The following is a 20,464-nucleotide window of genomic DNA, read 5'->3' on the forward strand; positions in this document are numbered from 1 at the left end:
TCAAATTTGGTTATCCTCCTCTTGAAGATTTCGGCCGTCATCCATGCTTTCTTGTTTGACTCATAGTCCACAGGCAGCGTCTTTATGCCTTTAAAGAACCTCTGCTTGGCGGATTTCTCGATAACGAGTAGGCAGCATCGTTCCGTGCCAGTCATGTTTGCCGCGATCAGCACCGACACCCTTTCCTTGCTGCGTTTGCCCCCAGCACAGTCGTCATCCTTGAACGTCAGGGTCTTCTCTGGTAACAGCCGATAGAAGAGTGCAGTCTCATCTGCGTTGAAGATGTCTTCCGGCTTGTATTCGCTTAGGTATTCCCGCAGCTTTCCGTCTTTCCACGCTGCGCATGTTTCCTGGTTAATGGACGCTTTTTCACCACACATGCTTTTAAAAACCAGGTCATGGCGATCTTTAAAACGCGTCAGCCATCCATCAGACGAAACGAAGTCATCGATCCCCAACATTTCTGCAAGCGTTCGGGCTTTCATCACAACGATATCTCCGCTGAGCGGAAGTTTGTTGCTCCGTGCCTCCCTCATCCAAACCAGCAGAGCCTTCTCCAACTCTGGGTAAGCGCCTGTGCGCATTCGCTTCTGAGGCGTCTTGAACTTGTCGTTCTCAAATGCATCCATTATTGTGCGCTTGTTCTTGATGAAGTTGGAAAGCGTGTTCGGCTTGATACCGTACTTCCGCGCAATGTCTTTTTTGGCGGCACCTCCCTTGTCCACTTCCTTCAAAACCTCGACTTTCGTCATCAGGTCGAGCGTGCGATAAGAGCCACGGTTTGCCATGGCTATCAACAGCACGACTACAATACCGAAGCGTAGAATGACCCGCAGCACAAACTAGCCAACATTCTACTTGCTCAATGCAACAAGGGCTCTCGACCAACACACGCCTCGACAAAGTCGACATTCCCTGCAGGCCTAATCTCGCATAATCTCGCCACTGCCAGTATGCAGCGCTGCACGCACCTATGGCACCCGCTTGGCCTCCGCGATGAATAATCGTGCCACTCCAAGAAGGGCGGCGCTGCGGACGGCTGCGGTGTCGATGACACCAACGCTGAGCACGGAGCTGTTGTGGAACTTAAAAATTGCACATTCTACCAAAAATTGACGGTCGAATCGAGGATCCCGACTGAAAATTAACTTCCAATTAAACAATAATATTGGCTGAGGACTTCGAATTATCAAGCGATTTCTTCCATATGATTACATACAAAACTGACGGAACCAGCACTTCACTTCTAATTAACCGAAAATTCCAATTAAGCGGCTTCGAATTATCGAGAGTCGACTGTATTAACAACACTGTATTAAGCAAGAGACTACTGGAACACCGGAACAACTTGGGAAGTGGCAAGGACAAAACATTTCTAGTCTCACATTGCCATTCATGTGAAACAGTGAAGGAGAAGAAGAAGTGTACTTCTAGGTTTGACCAGATTAGGATTTTGTATCACCACAAAGAAAAGATGACGAGATAGATAGTTGAATCATATTTTATTTCAACAGACAATAAGTGTGTTGGCAAGACTTCTCTTGCTCTTTCAAGCAAAGAGATGTCTTTTTTGAGTGACTTTTTGTGCAGCAGGTGAACCCAGGGGTCGTTTCACGTGATTGCTTCGTTTTCGTCATATTTGTTTTTATCTGGGCCTTGGAGTAAAGGCTTAGGTATAGTTGTGAGTCAGTGCTTGTACTGTGGCTTCCTTTTATCTTGTCCTTTGTCTTCTTGTTCGTGCTGGTTAAATTAATAATTAATGTGTACCAACTCTCCCAACAAAGTATCTTGTTTGCCAGTATCCCTGTCATAGGTCCAATTTTGGAAAGATCTTGGCTGTCGCAAGCTCTGGCAAGATTTTGTCGGGAATAGGTAACGTGTGGGGCTCTCGTTCCAGTGCTTAATTTAGCACTTGCGGATCAATGCACACTCTCTTGTGGCCATTTTTCATCGCCACGCCTCTACCATTCTGCTCACCCACTCCGTTGACTCGGTGACACTTTTGATTACTGCTCTTCTCACCATGCTTTGCAGGGTTTCTTCCAGCTGTGGTTTTATGGTGGCAGGTACTCTGCAGCTTGTTATCTCTTTCAGGATTGCGTCTTGTTTCGTTACCAGGTGCACTGTTCCCAATAGCATCCCTAGTGCTTCCCCATAGACGTCTGGGGAAGTGAACACCACATTTGATCCACTATGTGTCTTGTGAAGTTTTTCTTCTGGAGCATCAACTGCAGCTACCAGAGCATAGTCGATTGTCATGAGACCCTGCTTTCTGCTGTCTTGCTTCCAATAAGGGGTGTGAGCTCATTGCCAATAACTATGAATTCCAAGACATGCTTCTTTTCATTTCTGACAGTGACCTCAAGCTGGGCTTTGGAGAAAACTTTGCTTCCGTTCCATGTCTGCAATGTCGTTGCGCTTTCTCTTAGCTGTTGTGGCTGGATTTGGCTGTAATCACATCAACTGCTGTTCCACTGTCTACTTGAAACCTCACTTCGTTTCCATTCACTTATAGGAGCGTGCAGACTGAGCTGAGCTTTTCACTGTTAATTGTCAGCATGTCCTCTTCGTCGCTATCGACCTCCAGACTAGCCACTACACTGCTGCCTTTGCACACTGCTACGAAGTGGTTCGGCTTTTTGCACTTCATGCACATCTGTTTCTAAGCTGGGCAGCTAGGATGTTCTTTTGCGTTCATGGCTTCTTCTGCGGTACTTTTGGAAGTTTCATCATCGATGAAGATTTCCGCTCTTCTTTCAGACTTACATTGCCATAGGTGCAACAGTTATGCTTCTTCTCAGTGTAGACTTCGCTGTAGCTTGCAGCTGATCCCTCTTTAAATGCTTTCAGTTGATGTTTTGTAACCTTGTGAGCAAGATGCACTTTGACTCTGCATGTTTGGGTCATCGTGCTTTAGGATGTCCGCTTACTTTTCATCCTGAATCCCAGCAAATGATCTCGTCATGTATCAGTTTATCTTGTTCGTTCTTGAACTCTCAGTTCCAGGCTTTCAATTTGAAGTCGCTTAGAAAATCATCGAAACTGCCTTTCCTGGTGCTGCATTTCTGAGCGGAAAACATATCGCGTGAGCAGTTTGTTACGCTTTGGTAAGAAGTGCGTGTCAAGAAGGCTCATCACATGCTTGAAGTCAAATTCTGGTTGTGGTCTTGCATCTGTTGGTTCCCTGAAGACCAAGTGATCTTTTGCTGGGTTAGTTTCTTTGAGGTACACCGTAAAGCCCTGCATGAAAGCTCTCCATTGTTCCATTGCATTGCCAGTGAGTTGAACTTCGCAGGTGGTGGAATCTTTTCCATATCTGAGGCATTGATGGTAACCTATACCTCCGATGTCATGTTTCGTGCCCGTCTCAATTAATATGACCGAATGAACTGAGGACTTCTTTGAGGTGGGGATTACTGCAGTGGAGTCTAGACTACATAGGTGTGGTTACATGGAATACAGGGATGGCGGCAGCAGCCGATGGGCCGGTGCGCTCAGTACTTGGCGCATTGCTTGTGTGGCTTGCAGCTGGCTGCTCCGATAGCCGAGAGTTAATGCGTAGTTGGTGCAGCTGGCGCCATCTGCGGGAGTCTCTTGTAACACTTGTAATTACTAATTTAATGCCGCATGACCATTTTGAGATCACACGGTCTCGTTTTACAGGTGCCCTGTTATTGACGACTGAATTGGTCCTGGAGCTTCGTATCTCCAGCAGTTTTTATGTTTTCATAACAGAGGGTTGCCCTTGACAACTCAGCCATGTGGCTGGCTTTGCAGTCTGTTTAAGCGGCTGACAGAGTCTCGCTCAGCACATCCGTATACACATTTGTTTGCTTGCTCCAAAGCTGCTTTAAAATGGCATTATTACTGATCCCTGAGCTGCTGCAAAATGCTAGAGCCTGCTTCCATCCCTGCAAAGACAAAACATAAAGAATTCCACACTACAACCTAGAAGTCTAAGCAGAGCACCGAGGGAAAGTGCTGCCGCCAACTTGTGCCAGATGACCAACTTAGTTTACGTTGTGCAGTGTTGCCAGACATGCAACTTTTTCCAGAGCTGTGGATAGTCCTTGAAGCATGTTGAGCATGTCGCGGGGGCTGATGTGCCTGCAGCATGGCGTAATGCGGTTTTGGAGCTTCCAAGTCCGTGGCAGTTGTTCTAAACCCGTCTCTCTGTTTTGCATGCACAGGTGGTGGCCAAGCGCCTCCTAGAGTTCCTGGTGAACCACCCCAACTACAGCCGCCTTGTGGTTCACGGGTTCAGTGTAGGCGGCTACCAGTTTGGGGAGGTGCTGGTGCGGATCCACAAGGAAGGAGATCGCTACGCCGACGTGGTGCCTCGCTTTAAGGCACAGGTGAGGGCATAGGGTGGGACTGTGTGGGGCTAGCTTGCTAGTAGTTCTCTAAGTCACTTGGACCAGCAGAAATTTTTATTTCTGCTTTATATCTACTACATAATGCTCGCACATTTCTGATGGAAAATTGATACGAAGTTTGGTGTGCAATAATTATGGGGGGAAAATTTTCAAGCAAATGTTTTGGTGCGCTAAAAACAAATTTAAATAGGTGTGAATTAGGATTCTTAGGCCAGTTATTGTAAATCTAGCCAAAAGTACGAATTGCTAGAGCACTTCATTTGCCGCACGCAGCCTCACCATCACTACCCATGTCTCGTGGTATAATGTTCATTCACAGCGGACCATACAGCTTACTTTAGATCCGAGTCACTTTGACTCTGAATCGCTGACTAACATACACAGAACTCATTGACACCAAAGCGCCTAAGAGTAAGAGTAAATACGGTAAGTATAATAGAGTGCAGAAGGACCGCCCACACAGTGTTGCCGCACCTCCACTTCTTGCCTCTGCTCTCTTGTGATTTGCACTGCCCAGTGTCACGAATATTTACCTTTTTTTTCCCTTCCCTACACCTCCCTGCATCTGTGCTGGCTTTACTTTCTCAGCGTCTCACACCGCCTTGTTTCTTTGTGCATAGGAACCTGTACTTTTCTTTTCCTATGTGTGTTGCCCTCTTCTTATCACAGCTCCAAGACCTTTGCAAAGTTGGCTTCTCCTTGGTACTCTAGAGCTTAGTGGCTAAGCTATCTTAATGAGCGCTGTTTGCTTGTCTTCACCATCCATTTGTCTCCATATATTTAGCCTCGTCTTCCCAGACAGAACACTTGTCATAATTTTATAATTCTACCAGAAGTACCATAAACAAAAAAAAAATTCTTTTTCAGTTGTCTCTATGGAAGGCAAAATGAGGCGGCGTTTTCATTGACTATATCCAAGCTTTTTCTCTACTCGAGTTTGCTTTAGCAGGGTTGTATTGGTTTGTAAAGCTACATAAAGCACAGCCTTGCATTATAGAATGGCACAGAGGGAGTCATAGCAAATTACTTAATAATGAACTTGGAGAGAGAGAGAGACAGACTTTATTACTCCAAAAATTCATCATAAAGCTCTTGTGGTTGGGTCCTCATTCCAGTACTGCTGCCCGGTTGCAAAAGAATATGAAATAAAGTGAAAAGATGTATGTTTTGGAGAGCATGCCTGGTGGCATCTATTGCAGGGTCATTCCATCAGAAACCTACAAGGTGTGGCACTCGTCATTTCCGGATTTCACTGAAAATTTAGGCTTTTTAGGTCTGCAGAAAATATTGTTACGTGGCGACAAGCAAGAAGACTACACAACATGGCAACAGGGTGAACGATAATTTAATGGCTGGTCTAGCGCGACAGCTCCTCTCACACCACTGCTGTAACACTGCTCGCGGCCACCGAGCGCTCGTCTCGATCAGTTCATTGAAATCGGTGGTGACATGGCGGTGAGAATGTTGAAAAAAAGATAGATGAAAAGGATGTGCTTGCCACCATGATGACAATGACCACAATGATGCTAGGGTGATCGGCCTCCCCTGGAGCTCTTCAACCATCTGCCACCAAAGCATTCCTGGGACCGGTGGCTCAAGGTCGTGTCGGGCGGGGATTGTGTGTTTGTGTCCTTCGGGTTTTCCTGGGCATTGCTTTGATCTCGTCTGGTCAGTTTGTCTGTGCGCCTTGTCTTCAGATCTGGGTTGGGTTGGGGGCTGGGTAGCAGTAGTTGCGGCTGGTCGGGTCTGGGCAAGAAAGGCTGGGGCGAAGTTGCATGGCGATATCGATGGGCTCTGATGGTCCCGGCGTACGGATGGCGTCAAGGCTCCAAGGTGAGGATGGGGATGACAGACCCCACATCTCCAACCAAAATGTTACGTGGCGACACGCAAGAAGACAGCACAACATGGCGACAGGGTGAAGGATGATTTAATGGCTGGCCTAGCACCAGGGCTCCTCTCGTGCCACTGCCTATCTTCTTCTTTATAACAGTATTATTGTAATTTCTGAAGTGCTTCTAGAAACATTTTTTCATTGATGAACAGTCAGGGTATTGCCGCAGAACGTAAATTTGTGTCACAAGTTGTCTGCACAACATTCTGCTGGGTCAGTTTATTAGCTTTTCCAGTGAATACAACAGCAACCATCTCCTCAGTAGTACACGGGGATTGAATCCATGATTGTTCGGGGCAGCTTGGAACTGCCTGCATGCATCACTTGTGGTCCTGCTTCCTTCTCAAGTGTAGTCAAACTGAAAGGATCAATGCATAGCTGCTTGGTTAAAACTGCGCCATGAATGCACCTTTTTCCAGAGACATATGGATGTGGGGCACCTAGCATCTGCGATAAGGTTTTGAGGGGAAGGATGTGATTAATCAGTGCGCCAAGAATCAATGCCAGGCTGAACAGCTTTTTTGTGCATGCTGCTCAAGTTGGCTGTTCCCCTTTCACAGTGTTGGTACCTGCTCCTTGCAACTTATTTTCCTACGTGCTGATTGCATTGCTTTATATGGCAGCCCGTTCAGCAGCCTGTTGAGGCCTTTTCATTGTTTGCTTAGTGCTGTATTGTGTGAGAGTTTAATGGGCTCATTGAGCTGAAAAGCTGTTGCTGTACCCTAATTTGAGAGAGAAAGCTGTTAAAGACAAGTAAAAAATGTGCTGGTGAAAACGTGTGGCGCCAGCATGCAGTGTCCGTTGGAAGTCCGAGACCTGACGCGTCATCATCAAGACAAATGATGCCTCCGCACTCTTGTGCAGACTGCACGTCTTTGTCTACATCTCAATGCAGGAGCACCTCAGGGGGCCACAAGCCACTCTCACGGCATGCCCTTAAGGTGGAGCTTTAGTGTCCCCCTAATTTTTATTGCTTTGTCCTGCATGGAAAATGCAATGCCATGGAGGTCTTGCTTGTTGCTTCTTTTCAATGGTGGGCGATTGGAGTAACGTACACGTAAGCTGAAGAAACTTGGCCGTTATCAGACCCCAGATGGCTACAGCTGACCCGTGCAAGTACAGATGGGCATAGTGTGTTTAATCTTGACAAACTCTCCATTACAGAGTTGAGGTTGGAGCATGATGAATGGTGGTTTCTCGAAGTTTATATTTTCTGTTTAATCAGAAGCCAATTAATTGCGCGGTCTGCAAGCCCCCACTTTAGACATGTTGCTTTCGCACTGCTGTGAACAAATTGTGTAAAATATAGGTGTAATGCTGCCTGCAGAGGCCCATAGCATGGGCAAGTGTGGCTGGCATACCTCTGGAATAGAACATTGGCCTCTGTTCACCTCTGCTGGAGTTTTCATATCACTCATTTTGTAGTTTAAGGAATAACAACACGGAAACAAAGGACAAAGAAGAAGACAGCACCTTAAATATGTACAAACTAACTCAACCCTCCGTTTTATTGATCATTTTGCAGTGTTTTCTTTTTATTCCACATGAGCTCATTTTGTTGGATGATTGCTGGGATTTTAAGTTTTCACGGTATGAAACATGAATCATCTTCTCCCACTAGAATTATTGTTAACATGTGGGTGTTTCTTAGCATACAGAAGTGGCTTTATTGGACAACCCTTTTCGATGTTTAGTCATATTGAAAATTTGGTGTCCGGAGTGTTAATGTCCTTCGGTTCAGGATTAAAGGAGGTCAAAAGATCATGCATTAGCTGATCAGCTGACTCAGATATATTGAAAATTTGGTGCACAGAGTGTTAATGTCCTTCGGTCCAGGATTAAAAGAGGTCAAAAGATCATGCATTAGCTGATCAGCTGACTCAGATATATTGAAAATTTGGTGCCCAGAGTGTTAATGTCCTTCGGTTCAGGATCAAAGGAGGTCAAAAGATCATGCTTTAGCTGATCAGCTGACTCAGATATATTGAAAATTTGGTGCCCAGAGTGTTAATGTCCTTCGCTTCAGGATTAAAGGAGGTCAAAAGATCATGCATTAGCTGATCAGCTGACTCAGATATATTGAAAATTTGGTGCCCAGAGTGTTAATGTCCTTCGGTTCAGGATTAAAGGAGGTCAAAAGATCATGCATTAGCTGATCAGCTGACTCAGATAGCAGGGATGTGCAAGTATAAAAATATATCTTCAGCAGTGAAGGGCTTAAAAGATCAGTTACAGTTTTTACGAGTGCTTCCGTTACTTCTTCCATTAGCCTTGTGAAGTGTCATGTGAAGTTATTGAACGATTGATACTGCAGTAAATTTAGTGACCCTGTAATCACCCTGTAATTAGTCACCCTGTAAGCAAGCTGAATTAGTTGCGTTGAACCATAGGGCACACTCTAATTGTATTGTTAGGAATTTAAATACTGGTTTACGAGTGACTTAACAGCGCAAGGAGATATGTGTACTGAAACATATCACTGCAGTAGTCAACTTATTCAATCAGCTTTCTGCAACTAGAAATTTAGTTTAAAAGCACTAGTTTAACATAGTCAAACCGAGCCAAGAATCTTGTGGCTTGGCTATGTGTGAAGCCTCTGCCGACCTCGGGAAAAGAAAAACCCCGTCGAAGCACAGCGGAATGTAAACTAAAATCTAGTGGGAAGCGAGTGCGTAACCTTGTCGCTGTCGCTACAGCTGATCACCCCTCGTGTTTTACTGCCACTCTGTTGCGACGTTGTGCATTGCATGTTGCTGTCTTCGCTAGCTTCTATCTGTCGATAAAGACAATAATGATGAGATACAGTTTACTAATGGACTTGTTCCACCCCAAAGTTGATTTTGCACGTTTCGAAAATTGAGTTTACTGACATTCAAAATCTGCTTGGACCACCCAGACTTAGCTTGCCCCCAAATTAAAAAGTTCTTAAACATATATGGGCAGCCGAGACTTTGATGCTTTCGCATGATACTGCGTTGGTTGGCAGAGTCAAGCTGTCTCTCATTTTCTTGCTCACAGCTAGTGTAGAGTTAGGTTGAAGTCTTGCTTTGCTCAGACTACCAAAGACTAGAACAGTTTGCCGCTGAAGCTGGGATTCATTGTGACTGTTGTGACTTCAAGTCATTCATTGAAGAAATAATAATCACCTGTTAGCCTCGTATAGTGCTTCTGTGGACCTTCGAGGTACTAATAAATAAATCAGTGAAGCCAGTAAAAACATGTAAATGTTCTCATTTTGGATTGCTTACATCTCAAGGCAATTATACTTGAGGTGCATTAGAAAGTACAAATTCCTATGCACTCTGCCACGATAGCTTAGTGGTTATGACACTTCACTGCTGAACCTAAGGAAGCGGTGTGGAATCCTGCCTGTGGTGGCCGCTTTTTGATGGAAGTGAAAACCAAGGCGCCCGTGTGCTGTGCGATACCAGTGTACATTAAAGTGCGATACCAGTGTACATTACACATGTACCAGTGTACATGTTAAATGCTGTAACTCAAACCAAAACAAATTGCTATGCTGCCTTTACTAGCCATTTGGTTAACATCTAGTTGGTTACATTTTCAGTAGTGTTCCTGCAACCTTGACATCAATTGACTAAGCAGCTGGACCAAAAATACCCAGTCTTTACACCTTTATCACACCGTTGTAAATGACTTTGAGAGGAGACATGAGTCCACTGGAAAGCCTCCACTGAGGTTGCCGATTTAAGTGGCACATTAAACTGCCATTTCAACAAAACATAAACTTGTGCGGCAAATAAGCACTAATGCTGCATCAGTATTGTTGACGCTGTAGTCCTTGCTTACATGTCATTGTTTTGCTCTGCATAAGTCAGTGCAGCCAATACTCCAGTATAATCATGGAGTAACTTATAAGCAACTTGTGTCTTTTGTGCCCTGGGTCCTTATCAAAGCTGGTCAGGCACACGTTTGCTTGAGCTTTCTCAGGAAATGCTTGCAGTGAGTGCATACTACTTGTGTATATAGTCATTGTTTTAAAAGTATGTGATAGTATTAACTTGCAGCTTGCAACATTTGGCAGATGTCATTTGCATGTGCATACTATTGCATATGTGATTTGCATGGGCTTTGAGGCGCTTTCAAGGCAGCCAATGCATTCAAGAATTTTTGTACATTTATTAGAAATGAAAAGCTTTTACCAATCAAAAGATATTTATTTACAATCGTAGGGTTTGCGAAGGTGTATAAATTATATACAGGTCATGGGTCCATACGGCTTCCCAAGAGCCATGTGCCCATTTCAGGAAAAATGGCGAACTTCGTATGCTTTGTATAGAAATACAAAGAAATTTGGTATAATAATTGGATGGTATAATGATTTATGCATTCATTGTTAGTAGTATCATAACTGTTCTGGCTATTTGTATGTTTCACAGACATTTTTCTTCATGCATGTTTTCACATGCCCAATATACTTGCAATAAATAGAAGGCAGAAGCATCAGCAGGTCTGTTCTGAAATTTGTAGATACTATATTTAGCCACGATAGTAATGACAAGAAATATGTGGACTTGAATTGAGCAGCTGCTGGTCTTGTTGCTTGGACTGCCTTGTAGTGTTCTGTGTTTTCATCTTTCTGCCCCATTGTTACTAGTACATTGTTTTCTAAATAAGCTCAGAAGAGTTGACTGTCGGCCTATTGGGTACATTAAGACTAGATACACGATGCAAAACAAACAGGGCGAAGCACAGATATACACACAGACAAGGCTTTGTGTTTTGCCTTGTTCATTTTGCACCATGTACCTACTTTTATAAATATGTAGCCAGTCTACTCGGCAGTGAGACTTCATGTTTACCTTGGGACTTTTCGTGTAGTCTTAACCCTTACGCTCTCGGGTGTTCCTGGCCGTGACGCACCCCCAGTTTCGGCTCTGTTTCAGGGAACAAATGCATCAAAGAACGAGCATAACGATTGATTTTTTATTATGATTGCTATAAAAATAACATAGTTATCGGAATATGCGCATTTCAGTGTTCTACAGCTATATTTAATTAACATCATCATCAGCCTGATTAAATATTAGATAAATGAGAATAATATACGAAAAAACTTCTCGATACTTCTTGAGAGTCTGATTCCAAGCTCGGCTCATATTTATAATGAAAAGGGCCATCGCTCCAGTCCGCAATCGAAAGTCTCACGTGGACAGCCATCCGAAAGTAACCGCGTGCACCGAGGGCGCACATTCGGTGGCCCACACAATGGAGAGAAATGGCACGTTGTGAAATCAAGATGACTGAGGAAGGTGGCAAGAGGCTGAAACAACCTCATTTGCTGCTACTAGCCGCAAGAAAGGGCGCGGCAAGAGAGAGCAAAAGCAGCGATCGAGTCATGTGTCGAACTATTAGAGAGGCAATGGCGCGAGCCCCTGTACGTGATGAATTGTAGCAGACACGCCAGAAGAATAAAAATAAAAACCTGCAAACCTGCAGTAAATGGCGGAACAATCCTTGAACCCGTAAACACGCGCATGCACCACGAAACGAGCGGGCAGCATGATCGCTTAGTGCGATAGAGTAGCACGCGCTGAGTGACAGCGCTCCCCAGCAAAGAAAGTGGTGGGATTGGGCCCAGTCGCTTCATACTCTTCACTATATACGCACCAACAGAACGCGGGGCAAAAATACGAACTTGTAGAAAGATTTGACAGATGACGCAGCCTATCCAAGTGCGCTAGCTTCGCATTTAGGCGCAAAGTTTTGAATGCATGATAGGGAATGTACCAGCACGTCTGTGACACTGGGGATTGAAAGCACGAAAACGTACTGGTATGTTCGCGACAGCGAAAGGTTTCATTAAGGTTTACTTTTTCTACTTACTTGCAATGCATGATTTGTGTAGGCAGCCATTTAGAGTGAGAAACACATTGTGCTTTTGTGTTTATTTCATAAATACTATTACAGCACAAGGCCATTTCCATTACCTCTTGAAACGCCTACACGCATTTCATGCCGCCTACATAACCTGTACAGCATAAAACGCATATGCGGAACAACCCTAGCTTTTAATTCATCTGCATTCCCACTCGTCATCGCTCTTTCGAATGATCTTCCCAACAGCATCGCATGCATCTGCAACCATCAACCATTCCAGGATCAGCTATGCAAACATCTCACATGACATCATTTCTTCTCTTATCTGTTATTTTCTTTGTCGCAGTGTATTTTTTTTTTTCCTTCGTTGCTATTGCATTTTGTTTTGGTGCTTTGCGCATCTTATGACTTTTACAGTGACTAGTGCTTCTGCATTTTTTCTTTTCTTCTTTACGAATGGTATCTGCCGTTGGTCCGGCATTCATGCTACAAAGTACCTTGTATCCTATGTGTATTTTCGCCTTTAGTTTTGCTTTGTAAAATAGCTTCTTTTTACTTCATCTTTTGTATCTCATGTTGTATTAATTAGTTTCTTTTGCACTCTTTGCTGTTATTTGCCCCCCTTACTCAATGCCCTTCTGGGCCCTGTATGTTAATATGAATAAATGAATAAATAAATAAAAAGTGCACAAGATGCTGAGAGAACACACAGTGCGTGCACTCTAATAATTGAATTGATGCACATGCATTGTGAGACCATATTGGCTGGTTCCCCTTAGGATTAAAAAAAAAAAAGTGAAAAAAGGATCTGCTTAAACAAACTGTTTTAAGCCGAACTTTAGCAAAAGCCGTGAACCATGGTGTACCTGAGCAGTAGCACTCACGAACTATTTGCATGGCAGTGTCAAGGAAAGAAAGAATATATTGTTACGGACGGCTAGCCAGTGAACATAGAAAAGATGACAATGATGTGACGTTCAATGAACGTTGGCTGGCCTAGCGTGAGCATGCCTGCCTACGCCAGTGCCCAGAAGCTTCTTCCTCATCCGTAACAGTATAAAATGCTTTTATGCAAGGAAGCTCACATCCCCTACACTTCCTTGGAGCCTCGCGCAAAACTGTGGGACAACTGTCTTGCAGCAGAGCACTTTCTTATGGAGAAGGCTTCTTGCCAGTGCTAAAAACAAAGGGCAGCATCACACCTGTCTGATTTGGTCATGTTTAGGCGTCATGAGCATAGCATGTTGTGTGTCCTGCAGACTGAAAGACTAAGTTTGCATGCTTGTTGACTGGAGCTTAAAAGCCCAGAGGCCTATTTCCCAACTCAAACGCCTAAGTCTAACTGAGACAGGGCAGCAAATTCTAAGCTGGGTAGGACTACAAGGGAACAGAGGCACTAAACACCAGACGTTCCACATTGAGTCCAAAATTAGGAAAGCCCTCACGATCTCACCGATACCCAAGAACATGCACCCACAACACGATCAGAAAAGACGCCAGCACAGAGCCAAACACTTGGTAACAAAACTAAGCAGAATGCTACCCGAGATGGTTGCTTACACAGACGCCGCTTTTGACGATGACGGGAACTTCGTCTCGGTGGTAGTCGACGGCTCCAGAATAGAGCAAGGCAAGGTATATACAAGCGGAGTAGACGCCACGGCAGCGGAGGAAGCGGCGATCGCCCCAGCGTGCGTTAGTACGAACGCGAAGGTGATCATCAGTGACAGCAAATCAGCAATAAGGAATTTCTGCAAAGGCAAAATATCACACTACGCGTTGAACATATTATCGAAAAGCAACATAGACAGAGGGATCACCCTAACCTGGGCCCCCGCTCACACCAACATACCAGGAAATGAAGCGGCCAACGCCCTTGCCTGAGCGCTCATTATCCGGGGGGACGCCGGCCTCAACCTAACTTTAAGGTCGAGACGCTCTCGGCCTACAACGAAGTGTCATTGAGCACTACAAGTTAGGACGGCGGAAATATCCACCCCCAGATAGGTCCCTCACATCCACAGAGGCAGTCACCTGGCACTGCTTGCAAGCCAAGAACCACGTCTCCAGATGGAGATACCTCACGCAAACTGGAAATCCGGAGGACCAATTCTGCAGATTCTGTAGCGATATAGGAACTTTAAAACATATCCTCTGGGAGTGCAGCCACTCCCCGGGCTACAATTTATTCAAGGACGCAGAAGCATGGGAGACCGCGCTTCATAGCGAAGACCCGGCGACACAGGCCAACATTGTCCGTCTGGCAACTGAAGCGGCGAACCGCTTCTGAGTGCATTGTCTGTGGTGGCTGGAAATGCACATGGCCTGTTCACTCATGGAATTGGTAGAAGCTGCGGATCATCATCATCATCAGCCTGATTATACCCACTGCAGGGCGAAGGCCTCTCCCATATTTCTCCACTTAACCCGGTTCTGTGCTAGCTGCATCCACTTGACCCCTGCGAACTTCTTAATCTCATCCGCCCACCTAACTTTCTGCCGCCCCCTGCTACGCTTTCCTTCCCTTGGAATCCAGTTTCTTATCCTCAGCGACCATCGGTTATCCTCTCTTCGCACTACATGTCCTGCCCATGTCCACTTCTTCTTCTTAATTTCCACTAGAATGTCGGTAACTTGAGTTATTTCTCTGACCCACTCTGCATGCTTTCTATCTCTTAATGTTACCCCTACCATTTTTCTTTCCATAGCCCTCTGGGTTGTCCTCAACTTAAGTAGAACTCTCTTGGTTAGCCTCCACGTTTCAGCCCCATAGGTGAGTTCAGGCAAGATGCAACTGTTGTATACTTTCCTCTTGAGCGATACCGGTAAGCTGCTAGTCATAATCTGCGAGTGCTTGCCAAATGCGCTCCATCCCAATCTTATTCTTCTTGTTATTTCTTTTTCATGGTCCGGATCTGCGGTTACTACCTGCCCTAAGTAGACATATTCGCCTACTACTTCCAGTAATTCGCTACCTAATGTAAACTGCTGTTCCTTCCCGAGGCTGTTGAACATTACCTTAGTCTTCTGCATATTGATTTTCAAGCCTACCTTTCTACTTTTTCTGTCTAGATCATCAATCATTATTTGCAGTTCATCCCCCGAGTTGCTTAGCAAGGCAATGTCATCAGCAAATCGCAGATTACTGAGGTATTCTCCATCTACCCTTATCCCTAACTGCTCCCATTCCAAGTCTCTGAATACTTCCTCTAAACAAGCTGTGAATAGTACTGGGGAGAGTGTGTCTCCTTGCATAACTTTCTTTATGGAAATTTTGTTACTTTCTTTATGGAGAACTATGGTTGCTGTGCAGCCACTATATATATCTTCCAGCACTTTCACGTACGGCTCGTCTACCCCCTGATTTCGCAATGCCTGCATCACCGCCGAGGTTTCAACTGAGTCAAATGCTTTTTCGTAATCAATGAATGCTATGTATAGGGGCTGGTTATATTCCGAGCATTTTTCTATCACCTGATTGATGGTATGGATATGATCGATAGTAGAGTACCGTTTCCGAAACCCTGCTTGATCCTTTGCTTGATTGCAGTCTAAGGTTGTCCTGATTCTATTAGCGATTACCTTAGTGAATACCTTATACGTAACAGACAGTAAGCTGATTGGTCTGTAATTTTTAAGGTCCTTAGAGTCCCCTTTCTTGTGAATGAGGATAATGTTTGCATTCTTCCATGGTTCCGGTACCGTCGATGACACCAGGCACTGCGTATACAGGGTGGCCAGTTTTTCTAGCACGATATCCCCCCCGTCCTTCAGCAAATCTGTGGTTATCTGATCCTCTCCAGCTGATTTCCCCCTTTTCATAGTTTCTAGTGCTTTCTTGACCGCGTCCTTCGTCACTGGTGGAACGTCTGACTGTTTTTCCCTACCGCCAATCTCATTACGGTCCTGACTACTTTGGCTACTGTAGATAGCTGTATAGAACTCTTCGGCTACTTTGACTATCTTGTCCATATTAGTGATGACGTTGCCCGCCTTGTCCCTTATCGCATACATCTGGTTTTTGCCTATGCCCAATTTCTCCTTTACCGCTTTAAGGCTTCCCCCGTTCTTTACAGCATGCTCAATTTTCTCCATGTTATACTTCCTTATATCGGCCACCTTGCGCTTATTGATTAGCTTTGATATCTCGGCCAATTCGATCTGGTCTGTTGGATTGGAAGCTTTCATACTCTGGCGTTTCTTAATCAAATCTTTGTCTCCTTAGACAGCTTACCGGTATCCTCTCTAACTATCCTACCGCCTACTTCTACCGCGCACTCAGTAATGATATCTCTGAAGTTATTGTTCCTTGCCTCTAGGGTAATGTCGCCATCCTCAGTTAGAGCTGAATACCTATTCTGTAGCGAGATCCTGAACTCTTCTGCCCTCCCCCTCACCGCTAATTCGTTGATGGGTTTCTTTCTTACTAATCTGCTGCGTTCCTTCTTCAGATCTAGGCTAATTCGGGACCTCACCATCCTGTGGTCACTACATCGCACTTTCCCGATAACCTCCACATCCTGCACAATGGCGGGGGTTGAACACATTATGAAGTCGATTTCATTTTTAGTCTGTCCGTTAGGACTTTTCCATGTCCCCCGCTGGGGTGGCGCAGTGGTTACGGCGCTCGACTACTGTTCCCAAGGACGCGGGATCGAATCCAGGCCTCGGCAGCAGCTTTTCGATGGAGGCGAAAAGCAAGGCGCCCGTGTGCTGTGCGTTGTCAGTGCACGTTAAAGAACCCCAGGTGGTCGAAATTTCCGGAGTCCTCCACTACGGCGTCTCTCATAGCCTGAGTTGCTTTGGGACGTTAAACCCCGCAAACCAAACCAACCAACCTTTTCCATGTCCATTTCCGGTTCTTCCGTTTGCTGAAGAAGGTATTCATGATTTGTAAGTTATTGCGCTCTGCAAACTCAACTAGTAACTCCCCCCTGCTATTCCTAGAACCAATGCCATAGTCACCTACTGCCTTGTCCCCTGCCTGTTTTTTCCCTACCTTGGCATTGAAGTCGCCCATTAGTACAGTATACTGCGTCTTTACTTTTCGCATTGCCGATTCTACATCTTCATAGAAGCTTTCAACTGCCTGGTCATCATAGCTACATGTAGGTGCATAGGCCTGTACAACCTTCAGTTTATACCGCTTATTAAGCCTAATTACGATGCCTGCAACCCTCTCATTAATACTATAAAATTCATCTATATTACCCGCTATATACTTATTGACAAGGAAACCTACTCCTAGTTGTCGCCTCTCTGGTAAACCTCGATAACACAGTGCATGCCCATCCTTCAGTACAGTATATGCCTCATTCGGCCTCCTAACCTTAAGCCCTATGACATCCCATTTCATGCCCTCAAGTTCCTCTAACAGCACTGCTAAACTAGCTTCACTAGCTAGGGCTCTAGCATTAAACGTTGCCAGGGTCAGTTTCCAATGGCGGCCTGTCCAGCGGAGCCAGGCTTTCTTAGCACACCCTGCTGCGTCACAGGTCTGACCGCCGCCGTGGTCAGTTGTTCCGCAGCCGCTGGTGACTGAGGGCCGGGGTTTTATGGAGCTTATCATAGGAGGTTGTGGCCAATTACTGCACCAGGATGGTCAACTCCTGTTCTGGTGAGGGAGTGCGTTGCCGGAGGTGTTCACCGGCATCAGGTCGCACCCCAAACCTGTATATGCAATTCCATCGACACGCGGACTTTTTTTTTTTTCATCCGGTGGAGAATTGCACGGCACCGGGATTTGAACCCCGGTCCTCTTGCATGCGAGGCGGATGTTCTACCGCTACGCCACCGCTGCACCTGGGTCACGGCGGTCACGGCCGGGATTGCAGCTGGGTCCCCCAACACTAGGGCTCCCTCTTAGCCTGAGTTGCTTTGAAAGCATGTTAAACCCTATAAACTAAGTTAACATACCAGCTTTTTGAGCAACAGTCCCTCATTGTTGTAGTACACCATCAGTACTTATCTAAGTGGATTCTGTTCTATGCATTAAAATGCATTCAAGAGATGTTTCCTTCATAATAGACACCAAATGGTGTACTTATTTCATGCTCTAACAAAGGTGTGCTCTGAAATTTTGCCTCAGCGGTTAATATCAGTTGTTTGCCTCTATACTAGCCATGTTCGTACTTCTCTTTTATGAGTTCTGAAAACATTTTATGCATGCAGGTGTATGACAGCTTGGTCGACTACCAGGGCATTCCCAAGGGGTTCCCCACAGCTGTGACCAAGAGTCAAGTTATGCGCAAGGTGCTAGAGCTGATGATTCGTTTTCAGCGGATATTACTGTACCCAGTGTCCACAGTCCACTGGAAGGCATCATCGCGTGCATTTCATGACAACCTGCTGACCTGCCCGGCGTTGATGATCAACTCCAAGAGTGACCAGGTGGCCTCCGTTGAGACCAATCTGCTGGTGGCCAACAAGTGGCGCACGAAGGGCACCGATGTCACTTTCTGCACATTCAACGACTCCAAGCATGTGCAGCACATGGGCCGCTACCCAGACCTCTACTGCAACGAGATTCTACGCTTGTTCCGCAAGGTCCAGCTCATAGCTTGATTTTGTCACAACCGTCTCGGCTATGCAATGTGTATAGTCAAATAAAAGAAATACTCTTTTTTATCTGCCGGTTTATAGGAACATGTCTTCAGACTGTCTTGATTCCCTTTATTTTTGCTTTGGAGGCATCAGTGCAGAGGCTGCATGCAGTGAATTGCCTTCTCGAGGCAAGCAAACGTGGTTCTGTGATGGCAATGTTTTAGCTGGTCGATGCTTGGGCTGCTCAAGTAACCTACCTTGCATACACAGATTCCTCAAGGATGCAAGCGCTCAGACTGAGTAGGATAGTATAGGAGAGGATAGGAAATACTTTAATTTCTCTAGAAAGGTCTTGTGCTAGTAGCAGAAGAGGTCCATCTTCCTTCCCACAGGATCGGTGCCCCTATTCCAGGGCTCCGCCGAGCTTCGCTGCTCGCTGCACGTGCTGGATCAGACCTAGTTGGCAACCCAGATCGCCGCTGGAGAGCCGGCTCTACCACTGTTCCGCACTTGAGTCGTTACGAAAGCTGTCGTTATTTCTACATTTCTAAGTGATGTGGTATAACGAAGGTTTGCTACCACACCGTGGGCAGGTGTCCCGATATTGCAACGGGTAAATCTTGCTAAGGATGTGCAGGTTTGGGAATGTTCTTGTCTGCAGCCTTCGCCAGTACACTGCCTCTTGTTGATTTAGATTACGATGAGGCGGCGGATAGCGGATCCGTACCCCCTAGTAGTTGAGAATGTCTGAGTACGTAGGGCCGACTCGCTCGATCGGGTAGATCGTCCGATTGGGAGCGGAGCTCGGCTCGTATGCCCTCGAGCTACCTCGTCGGCGCATTCGTTCCCCGCTAGGTCGGTGTGTCCTGGCACCCAGTAGATGTTGTGTGTGACTTGATGTGTGGCGCTGGAGCCTGAGCGCGGCGCGACCTATGCGACCGTTAGGGCACGCTTCTCTCGAATCTGTAAGAATGGTATGGGACGTGTTGCTTCGATACCGGCTACCACCGCTAGAGCAACGGCCAGCACCTCCCTTTCGGTTACCGTGCAATGAGGCGCTAGCTAATTCGTTATGTGAGCTTGTATACGGAGCCGCGTCCGTGTATACCGTTGTGGATTTTGTAGCTAGATTTTGCTGTACATACTTCGCCCGGGCTGCCCTACGGGCCACATGCAAGTTGGGATCCATGTTCCGGGGAAGGGAGCTAGCGTCTGGCAAATTGCGTCCGGTATGCTCGCAGTGCAATTCACGATTTCCCCAGTTCCGCCTAACCCCAGTCGCAAGAATTGCGAGCGCCCTGTAGGAGTCTGCTGGAGCCTGGCTATCTGCGTGACCAGTTGAGCTTCTTTGATCTTTTCGAAGGTGTTGTGAACGCCAAGAACTAAAGTAGTTTTGCGTTGGAGGCGTTCATTGGTAGGTGCAGGACTGTCTTGTAAGCTTTGCGGATGATATCTGCAATCTTCTCCTTTGTTGAGGTTGAAGTACGTACTGGAGGGCGTAGCCCACGCGACTGAGCACCGCAGGCTCTGAACAAAGCGCAGGGCATCCCCCTCTCGCATGTCGCTCCGCTTCTGCGACGCGCGTGATCATTCTGGCGACCTGAGTGGTCGATTGCATGAGAAGGTCGAGCGTATGGCCGCATCGCTGGTTGCTCTGGAGCCACATTCCCAAGACTCTTATCAATTGTCTTGTTCGGGAAGTAACTGTCCTTCGAGGGAGACATTGAGGGTCCCTTCCTTGTGTTTCCCTTTGTGAACTCGCAGGAGTTCGGATTTTTCTGTGGAACAGGTGAGGCCTCGTGCACGGATT

The 20,464-nt window shown here is 46.0% G+C and overlaps 1 protein-coding gene across 3 annotated transcripts in view; it reads left to right on the forward strand.

Annotated features, from left to right (window-relative positions):
* Positions 1-18,756, forward strand: part of LOC146193151 (transmembrane protein 53-like) — an 81,324-nt gene extending 62,568 nt beyond the window's left edge. For all 3 annotated transcript variants that reach the window (XM_084602587.1, XM_084602586.1, XM_084602588.1), the window contains 2 exons: positions 4,191-4,355; positions 18,283-18,756. In XM_084602587.1, coding sequence (XP_084458713.1) covers positions 4,191-4,355; positions 18,283-18,675 — 558 coding nt within the window. In that variant the 3' untranslated portion in view covers positions 18,676-18,756. The remainder of the gene's footprint in view (positions 1-4,190; positions 4,356-18,282) is intronic.
* The last annotated feature ends 1,708 nt before the right edge of the window (positions 18,757-20,464 follow it).

The sequence above is a fragment of the Amblyomma maculatum genome, chromosome 4 (genome assembly GCF_055883805.1).
Source record: "Amblyomma maculatum isolate TAMU_Amacu chromosome 4, ASM5588380v1, whole genome shotgun sequence".
NCBI classification, from domain to species: Eukaryota; Metazoa; Arthropoda; class Arachnida; order Ixodida; family Ixodidae; genus Amblyomma; species Amblyomma maculatum.